This window comes from Mandrillus leucophaeus, unplaced genomic scaffold (genome assembly GCF_000951045.1).
Source record: "Mandrillus leucophaeus isolate KB7577 unplaced genomic scaffold, Mleu.le_1.0 Scaffold79, whole genome shotgun sequence".
NCBI classification, from domain to species: Eukaryota; Metazoa; Chordata; class Mammalia; order Primates; family Cercopithecidae; genus Mandrillus; species Mandrillus leucophaeus.
In genome coordinates this window covers 245,547-256,059 of record NW_012108585.1, presented here as the reverse complement: position 1 = coordinate 256,059, position 10,513 = coordinate 245,547, and the positions used below count along the sequence as shown (strand labels likewise).

Sequence of the window (10,513 nt, the reverse complement as noted above, 5' to 3'; positions counted from 1 at the left end):
CAGAAGAAATGTCTTAGGTATCCAAAAGTAGTTTGTAAAACTTCCATGACCTTTTTTTAAAACCAAGTCTTAATGTTGTTTTTACTTATTCCCTTCCTTTACTCTTTACTCTGGACTTCTCAACTTCTCTGTCTACTTCTAGGCTTGAAGACCAGTCCTCTAAAGTTGGCCCTAAACTTGGCAGCTGAAATTAGTTTCTTTATCAGTTGATTTCACATGTTCCTTGTCTCCTTGTGTTAAAAGCGGTGGGCTGGTTTGATTTTCTCTTCACGTGAACGAAGATCCCATTCCCTTGGCCATTGTATTCTCCTTAAGCCGATTATACTAAAACTTTATTTTTAAGTTATTGTTGGTTTTTGAGATTTTTATTTCTGTGTGTGTTTGTGTTTTCTTTTTGTAGATACCGCTACCCATTAGAAGACCTCCCTTCTCTGCTATATGGTGTAAAAGTCAGGGCGCAGTCCTATGACACGTGGGTCAGTCGTGTTACAGAAGCATTGTCTGCTAACTTCAACCACAAAAAAGGTTAAATTTCCTTCTTTCGTATACATATGCTGAATTGATTGTCACTTTAAAAGAGGCTTTGTTTAGTTTTATGTTTTTTCTTTCCGTAAAAGAAAAATCCTAGGCTTCCTATGAGATTTGAGATTAATGGGTTGGTTGAATATAGACTTAATTTTCTATTTGAGAATCTTCTTTGAAATGAAAAAACTGACTAAAAATGGGCCACACATCTAACTTGCAGTAAATTTATTATATATGTTGGGAACCCACTATTACCAGTAAGACTAACACTGGAGGCTTCTTTGGAAAGAGAAATTTATTTACCTGAGAGAAACTGTCTATAAGGATTATAAATGAGCACCTGGTTGTTAGTTTTTATTGTGTTGGTGAGATTTTCACAGCGGTTTGCTTCTACTAATTTTATGTTTCTACTAGTAGGTTGGGGACTCACTTGAGTGAGGTTGGTGAAGATTTTAGAATGGCTTTTTGTGTCTGTGGTCATTGTATATGGCTCTTTATTTATTTTTACAGATTTGATTGAATTGCGAGTAATGCTGGAAGATGCTGAGGATAGGAAATACCCAGAGAATGATCTCTTTCGAAAACTCAGGGATGCTGTAAAAGAAGCTGAGACCTGTGCTTCTGTGGCTCAGCTGCTTCTGAGCAAAAAGCAGAAACACAGGTAAACCGAAGACGAGTTTAATTATCGTTGTCCTCTTTCTTTCAGAGTAAAAACCAAATCTTTGTCTGGCCTGCGAAGCCCTACATTGTCTTGGACCTCTTGTGGCCATGTCTCTCGCTCCCAGTGATGCTCCAGTTTTATCTCCTACCATTCTCCCTTCTTTCTTGCTCCAGCCTGCAGGGTTCTTTCTCTTGCCGTTCTTCATACATACAGGCACGTTTTTGCGTAGCACTTCATGCTCTCTCTTTACTCTGCTCGGAGTTCCCTTCCCACCGTATCCAGGTGGCTTGTTCCGTGACCTGCCTCTTTTAAGCCTTTGTTTTCAAATGTCACTTTGTTGGCGAGGGCTTTTCTGACAAGCCTTTATAAAATTACAGTCCTCTTACCCTTTTTCATGCTTTGTTTTTCTCCTAGCGTTATCACCTGCTAATATACTAATCTACTTATTTTATTTATTATCTGTCTTCTCTTCCCCATCCCCCACTAGAATGTACACAAGACTAGAATATCAGGAATTTTTTTTTCATTGTCATATTTCTTGTGCTTAAAACAATGCCTGGCACATAGTTGTGCAATAAATATTTGTAAATGAATAAATGGAAACTATAGGCTGAAGGCAGGTGGCAGCAAAGGGTAACCTTGATGGATGCGGAGGAGGTTGTTAAGAAGCATAGAAGTATGCACCCTTGGTATGATGTAATTCCTAAGTATTAAATTTTCTGTGGTATTTAAATGTGGTGGTGTAATTCCAGCACATTTCTTCTGTCTGAATGGCCTTTCTATAGCAATTCATACTGGGTTTTTTAATTACTTTGTAAATTTTTTATTTACCATTTTGTTAGATAACTTTTCTTAGAGACATTGATCAACGGCTCTTAGATTGTCATTGGGCCAGTGACCCCACTTGGAGAACCTGGTAAAAGTTTAGGAATCCTCTTAGAAAAATCATATACACACAAATTTTGGAACACTTTCAGAGGATTCATTGTAACCTAAGGCAGGTTAAAGGCTCTTCTTTCACATTTTAACCTTCTTGAGATACAGGGTTAAGTTTTATCAATGAACTTAATATTCCAACTATGAGGAATTTATGTAATGTTTGAAATGTTTAATACTTGTAGATCGAAGGAACTGTAACTTGGAGAGTTGAATCTTTGAGTCATTAACTGAAGACCTTAGAAACTGTTTTGAAGTGGTCACCATTGCAGTGTAATCCCTCAAACACTGGGATTCTAGGATTGCTTAGGTTTGAATTCCGAATAGACTAGGAGCCCTTTTGATATCAGAATGACTGATTTTTTTCTTACTTGTATCTCAATATTATTTCACATCAGACAGAGCCCAGATAGTGGGAGGACTCGGACCAAACTGACAGTGGAAGAATTGAAGGCCTTTGTCCAACAACTTTTTAGTCTTCCGTGTGTCATCAGCCAAGCTCGGCAAGTGAAGGTGGAGTATGACATCCTTGTTTTGGGTAATGTCCTTTGTGACAGGGTCTACTGTTCTGGGTTTCACAGACTGGTATATCTAAACTAGTTTTTTGCTCTAATTTTTTTTTTCTCTCACTATATGCTGCTATTTGAGGTTCTTTAATAGGCAGTTTTTTGGTTTTGTTCTTAGCCGTTATTCCCCATTTAAAATTCTGTAAGGCTGATAAAGAATTATTTTTTTCTATATTAATTTTAGTTCAGAACACCCATTTAACATAGATGTAATTGAGATGCAAGAAATTAGTTAAAATAATCTGCATGTATCAGTGTTATTAATACATGAGCTTTTAAAAATGCAGAGCTCTGAAATTACCAGCACCCTGATGGCTTAATGAATATGTAAAATCTTGAAAGTATGTATCAAATATATTAATCTCCATAGTTAATGATCTTTTGATAGTTTGGGGTGTTTTTGTGTTTTGGGGGTGGGTAGAGGTCTAAAATAGTGTTTTTTGTTTTTGTTTTTGAGAAGGGAGTCTCGCTCTGTTGCCCAGGCTGGAGTGCAGTGGCGCGATCTCGGCTCACTGCAAGCTCCGCCTCCTGGGTTCAAGTGATCCTCCCGAGTAGCTGGGATTACAGGAATGGGCCACTATGCCCAGTTAATTTTTGTATTTTTAGTAGAGACGGGGTTTCGCCATGTTGGCAGTCTGGTTTCAAACTCCTGACCTCAGGTGATCCACCCGCCTCGGCCTCCCAAAGTGCTGGGATTACAGGCATGAGCCACTGTGCCCGGCCTAAGATCGTTTTTATAGTTTTTATCAAGGTTATCAACTTGTGAAATCTAGGGTCAGTTGTGTTCTTGTCTTATTCCATTTCATAAGAGCATTTTGATAGCTGACTACTCTTTCTTGAATGCTGTTCTTTAAGCCTCTGTGACACCACACTTTCTGGATTTTTTCTTAGCTCATTGGCAGTTCTTCTCTTAAGTCTTCCTTGCTGCTTGTTTCTCTTTGACTTGGCTTCTCAAGTGTTGGAGTATATGAGGAGTCTCGGCCCTTTCTTCAGGTGCCCCCACTTCTGATACCTTATTTGCCCAGTGACATTAAATATCACCTGTATCCTGTTGATTCAGTCCCATATCTCCAGCCCTGGATTCCTTTTTCCCTACAGACTTGTATGTCCACGTGTGTACTCTGGATTTCCTTTCGGTGGACTAAAAGGCATATTAAAGCCTTTTTTTCTTTTCTTTTTTTTTTTGAGACGGTCTGGCTCTGTCACCCAGGCTGCAGTACAGTGGTGTGGTCTCAGCTCACTGTAACTTCTGCTTCCCAGACTCAAGCAATCCTCCCACCTCAGCCTCCCAAGTTGCTGGTACTACAGGTGCACACCACCACACCTGGCTAATTTTTGTATGTTTTGTAGAGACAAGGTTTCACCATTTTGCCCAGGCTGGTCTCAAAACTCCTGAGCTCAAGCAATCCACTTGCTTTGGCCTCCCAAAGTGCTGGGATTACAGACATGAGCCACGACACCTGGCCTTAAGCCTTTTGATGAACCAAATGAATCAAACTCCTTGATTTCTTCATTTCCCTTATTCCCCGTGTTCAATATTTAAACAAGTGCTGACTGCTGTTACCTCCAAAATATATCCTAAAGCAAACCATTTATTGTCCTCTCCGTTGCCTAAACTATGCTCTATACCACTGGAATGTGCCCCTTGGATTACTGCAACAGGCTTTCAGCTGCTTTCTCTTCTTTTGCTCGTCTGACATTTTATTTTTTGTTTGGTAACCAGAATGATAATCTAAACTTTAAATCAAATCACATCACTTCCCTGTGGTTAAAATTCTCCAGTGGTTCCCCAAAGCCATTTGAATGAAATTCAAACTCATTGTAACCTAGAAGATACTGTGTAGTCTGACCTCTGCTTATTTTTTAGCCACATTTCTCCATCGTCCACTTGTAGCAACACACCAAGCTCATTCTTCTTTAAAAGCGTTTGCAATTATTTTTTACCCTGCCCTAACTGTTCTTCCTTCAGACCCTCTTGTAGTTCCTCCCCAACCCTCAATTTAGTTTCAGTTTGCCTTCTGTGACTACCATGACACTGCTAAGTAATATGCCTCTGCCCGCTCTGGTCATTCTCTGTTGTGCTGCCCTATTTTCAGAGCACTTGACACTAACTGAAACATTTTATTCGTGTGTTCACTGTCTGGTCACCTGCATTAGAATGTATGTTCTCTGGGCCGGGCATGGTGGCTCTCGCCTGTAATGCCAGCACTTTGGGAGGCTGAGGCGAGCGGATCATGAGGTCAGGAGATTGAGACCATCCTGGCTAACACGGTGAAACCCTGTCTCTACTAAAAATACAAAAAATTAGCCGAGTGTGGTGGCGGACACCTGTAGTCCCAGCTACTTGGGAGGCTGAGGCAGGAGAATGGCGTGAACCCGGGAGGCGGAGCTTGCAATGAGTCGAGATCGTGCCACTGCACTCCAGCCTGGGCGACAGAGCGAGACTCTGTCTCAAAAAAAATAAGTATGTTCTCTGAAGACAAGGACTTTTTATGTCTTCTTTAATACTGTGTGCCTGGAAAAGTGCCTGCATCTAAATCAGCAGTCATTGAATATTTATTGAATGAATCAACTATATTTTAAAAGTAGGAGTGTAGCTAGAAGTAATTACACAAAAGCATATTTATTAATTTAACTATCATATCTGAATATTTGGTGTTATGGTGGTGAGATTATGAGAGTCTAGAATTGATAGTGTGCCTTGACTATGTCTAGTTCATACTCTTTTTGTATCTTTCAAATTTGTTTTTCGAATTTTTATTTCTTTTGACCTTTTCAGAATCTGCTAGATGATGTGGAAGAGTTTCATGAACGTGCTCAGGAGGCCATGATGGATGAAACCCCAGATTCTTCCAAACTCCAAATGTTGATAGATATGGGCTCTAGTCTGTATGTGGAACTCCCTGAATTACCACGACTGAAGCAAGAGCTGCAACAGGCTCGGTGGTTGGACGAAGTAAGACTGACCTTATCAGATCCACAGCAAGTCACTTTGGATGTCATGAAGAAACTGATAGACTCTGGGGTAGGGTTGGCACCCCACCATGCTGTGGAGAAAGCAATGGCTGAACTACAGGAGCTCCTTACAGTCTCTGAACGATGGGAAGAAAAGGCTAAGGTCTGCCTACAGGCAAGGTGAACACATTTTGGTGACTGTTGCCTCTTTAACAACTAAGTCGGAAGGTAGAATGGGAAGAAGGAGCTTAAAGGCTTATTGCATTAAATGGCTTTTTTTTTTTTACTTTAGAATTTTAATGTGTAAGTAGCATTAGTTAAGTTGTGTAGGTGGGAAAGGCATTTCCTGATGATCCCGGGCCTGAGGGAAATGGGGAGATTCTCCTCTCTCCCTGCTTTGGCAGGCAGCTCCTGGAGAGGTGCAGGTCGGTGGCAGTGGGTACAGGCAAGCTGGAGAGTTTCTTGCTGGGCAGGAATGCCCACAGTCCACACCTTCTTCAGCCCTCAGCACCTCATTGTGTCTGGACCCACGAATGGAGTGCCAGTGCTAGGGAGTGGGTTCTCCTGTGTCTGGCTCCAACAACTGGTTTATTGTGATGACATTAAATATTTAATTAAATGTTTTGTGCCTTCTCTGGCCAATTGCTAAGTTATCAAATGGGGCTACATGTAGACAGTTTCAAATATGTGCAGACTATTGTGCAGAGTACTTTGTTAGGTACTTCATGTTATACAAAGTCGTGTTTTGTTTAGAGCCTATACTTGGTGATATTATAGTTAGGAAGTAAGAAGTATAAAGCCCATTGTAGTATGTTATTAATGTTAACCGAAAGGTGTGGAAAAATGTTACAGGGATTCAGAGGGGGAAAATCATGGTGAGCTTGGGTGGTCAATAGAGAAGCTTCAGAGAAAAATAAGAACTTAGGTAGAGCCTTGAGGAATGAGTAGGATTGAAGTGGAAGGAAGGTAAGAGAAATGTCAGAAACTGAGTTTAAGGAATATTTAGCGTGTGTTCAAGTGACAGAAAATAAGTGGGTTTGCCTGGAGTGGAGGATTTATGCTGAAAAGTATTGGGAGGTGAGAATCAGGCAGGAGGAGAATGTTGAGTGGCTGTATTAGCATCAGCACCCCATTGGACTTAATGAGATTTTTTTTTTTTTTTTTTTCCCCCCGAGACGGAGTCTCGCTCTGCCTCCCAGGCTGGAGTGCAGTGGCCGGATCTCAGCTCGCTGCAAGCTCCGCCTCCCGGGTTCACGCCATTCTCCTGCCTCAGCCTCCCGCGTAGTTGGGACTACAGGCGCCCGCCACCTCGCCCGGCTAGTTTTTTGTATTTTTTAGTAGAGACGGGGTTTCACCGTGTTAGCCAGGAAGGTCTCGATCTCCTGACTTCGTGATCCGCCCGTCTCGGCCTCCCAAAGTGCTGGGATTACAGGCTTGAGCCACCGCGCCCGGCCAACTTAATGAGATTTAAATAAAGCGTTTATATCTGGCTGTATATCAGCAAATTTGGGTGATAATTAATGGTGGTGTTCTTTGTGAAAGCATTTCTCTAGCAGCTAAGATTAATATTTATATAATTTCTCTTGTGAGGATGAGGAAACTGGGGTGCGTAGAGCGATCACGTAGTTACTGAGTGACACAACTGAAATTTAAAGCATCTTCCACTTGATTTCAATATCTCTGTGTACTTATCTACTTTGCCAGCCACTTAACTTTGGATACATTTTGATGAGAAAATCTTTAGGTGATTTAATGAGCACAGCTCTGAGAAGCCTCTATGTGCACTGGGTATTTTGCTATCCAGATGACGTGCAGAATACATACTAAAATGTATTCATTGCGTTTCCTATTTGAACTATTCATATTACTCAGTGTCTTCAGATTAATGACAGTTCCAGGAGGTGGGAACATATTAAGTGGACAAAGCTAAATAACTTTGGAATGTAAAACTATGATTTTGATAACACCTGATACAACTGGGAGTAGGCTACCAAATGAAATTTTGTTGGTAATAATAGTTAAACACTTTGTTTTCCCAGTCTCCTATATTTAGTCAGTCACCAGGTCCTGATGATTTTGTCTCCAAAATGTCTTTCATATCTCTCTTTCAAATTCATTGTCACTGACCTGGTTGTAGTCCTCTTATATTTTACCTTGATATTTGAGTTTGGTAAGTATTGATGGAGAACCTACTCCATGCCAGGTACTATTTCTAAATGCTGTGTAGACAGTAGTGAACAAGACACACAAAGATCTCTGCTTTCATGGAGCTACCGTTCTAGTAGAGAGAGAGAGATATGAATGAATTTCAAATAATTAGTGTCATGAAAAAAGTAAAACTGGTAAAGAAATAGAGGATTATGTGGTTGGTGGAAATAGTGGGAGTTAGACTCTCTTCTAATTTCTGTCAGAATTATCTTTCTGAAACACATCCTTAATCTTCTTGATCTCTTAGTATTGGTTATTTACTACTTACCATTATTTTCTTGAGATTCTTTCTTTGCCTTTGGCCTTCTCTCTACATCTAAAATAATGGTTTTCCTCGAGATTCTGGCATAGATACCTTTCTTTTCTCACTCTGTACAGTCTCTCTGGAAATTTAATTTAATTTCTTGGCTCCGTTTGCCTTCTTTATACTGAGTAACTCCTAAATCTTCATTTATAATATAGATTTCTTTCATAAATATCATCTGCCTGTTAGATAATTCCAGGGGATGTCTCACAGATACCTGAAATTCTCTGTATCCAAAATTGGACTCATTAATGTCTTCCCATATCCTCCTCCTTTGTTTCTTTATTCTTTAAATGATACCACCTTTCACTCATTTGAACGGCAGGTACTTTGGTAGTTAGCTTTGACTCCTCCCTTCTTCTTTATCCTCAAACTCAGTTGTGCTGATTATATTTCCCCAGTGCTTCTCACTTTCATTCTTTTTTTTTTTTAAGTCTGCACATGGATTTATGTTATATTCATTCTTTTTCAAACCCCCTCCCCACCTTCTTTTTTGAGACAGAGACTTGCTTTGTTGCCCAGGCTGGGGTGTGCAGTGGTGCCATTTTGGCTCATGGCAACCTCCACTGCCCAAGGCTCAATCTATTCTCATGCCTCAGCCTCCCGAGTAGCTGGGATTATAGGTGCGTGCCCACCATGCCCAGCTAATTTTTTAATTTTTTGTAGAGATGGGGTTTCGCCATGTTGGCCAGGCTTGTCTTGAGCTTCTGACCTCAAGCAATCCGCCCGCCCCGGCCTCCCACAGTGCTGGGATTACAGGCTTGAGCCACTGTGCGCAGCCTTTTACCCTCATGCTTGAAGGACTTTTTTGCATTAGGTGTAAAATTACTGGTTGACAGTTATTTGTCTTAGTACTTTGGATATATCATTCTGTCTGCTGTTTTGAAAAGAATCTTGTAGGATTATTCCTTCTTTTTCTCTCATTCCACTCAGGCTGCTGTCATAGCTAGCCTAGATCACAGCAGCAGGTTCTGTCTGGCCTTACCCCTCTCTGATTCGTTCTCTCTACAGACACTAGTGCTTTGTTAACACACAGGTGTCACTTTCACTCCCTTACTGAAATCCTTCTCTAGTTTTCTGTTGCCCTCAGGATGAAGTCTAAATTCTCTAACCTGATTTATAAGGCCATCTGTCATCTAGCCTCTTGCTTAATTATATATCTAGTCTTATCTCTTGCCATTCTTCTCTTATATCCTGTGTTCCAAACATTGTGATTTTCTTCCCAGTTCCTCAAACATCTACGTTCTTTCTCTGCATCTTTGTGCATGTGTATTTTATTCTCCTGTAGAGCACTCTTATTTTCAGCCCATCTCCTGTGGTGTACCGCTGCCAACCCTACCCTGCCCCTGGCCCCAGCTTTCCTGATTAAGCCTTATTCAGAAAGGATGAGAAAGCTTAGACCTCACTTTTGGGAGGTCTTCTTTACCCACCAGGTTGATTAGGTTCTCCTACTATGTATTCCAATAGCACCTTTACTTTCATTTATCATTACAGTTCTCACAGTGCATCATAAACTCCTTATTAATAATCTTCATAAAATTAAAAAGCTTCATGAGGCTGAGCACAGTGGCTCACATCTGTAATCCCAGCATTTTGGGAGGCCGAGGAGGGTGGATTGCTTGAGCCCAGAAGTTCGAGACCAGCCTGGCCAACATGGTGAAACCCTGTCTCCACTAAAAATACAAAAAATTAGCTGGGCAAGGTGGCTCATGCCTGTCGTCCCAGCTACTTGGGAGGCTGAGGCATGAGAATCGTTTGAACCCGGGAGGCAGAGGTTGTAGTGAGCTGAGATTGCGCCATTGCACTCCAGCCTGGGTGACAGTGAGACTCAAAAAATAGGTAAAGGTTTCATGAGGCAAGGACTGTCATTCTTGCTCATGAGCAATTTCCAGTACCTAGAACGGTGCCTAACACACAGTAGGATTCGTGGATGATGAACGATTTCCGCCTCAGCAGCTTCCCGTTGCTTTACATGATGAAGTCCGTGACTCTCAGGACTCCGCGTCTCTCTTCCTGCCAAATTCCCTCTTCCCGTCCCACTCTTTTCCACCCGTTCCCTGCCTCCCGTTCTCCACATCGCCCCCTAATTGCAAACTGAACTATGAACTGCTTTTTCAGTGTTTTTCCATGCCTTTGTTCATTGTGTTCCTGGTTTCCTTAACTTCTTTAACTTTTTGTTTTGACAGAATCATACTAATTTAAGGCCTACTTCAAAGCCTTTCTCAGCTTTCCGGGGCAGAATTAATCACTGCCTCCCGTAACAGTGAGTTTATAGTAATTTGGTTTTAGTTCCCAGTAGAAGCATAATTCTTATCTTGTATTGCGATTCGTTGAGGATAAGGTCTATGCTTTATTCAT

General features: G+C 41.1%; 1 protein-coding gene across 1 annotated transcript in view; it reads left to right on the top strand.

The window, feature by feature from the left end:
- KDM5A (lysine (K)-specific demethylase 5A) overlaps positions 1-10,513 on the top strand; it is a 197,911-nt gene that overhangs the window by 72,838 nt on the left and 114,560 nt on the right. Inside the window, exons 16-20 of the mRNA XM_011967180.1 lie at positions 401-525; positions 1,036-1,186; positions 2,521-2,635; positions 5,468-5,823; positions 6,048-6,082. Coding sequence (XP_011822570.1) covers positions 401-525; positions 1,036-1,186; positions 2,521-2,635; positions 5,468-5,823; positions 6,048-6,082 — 782 coding nt within the window. The remainder of the gene's footprint in view (positions 1-400; positions 526-1,035; positions 1,187-2,520; positions 2,636-5,467; positions 5,824-6,047; positions 6,083-10,513) is intronic.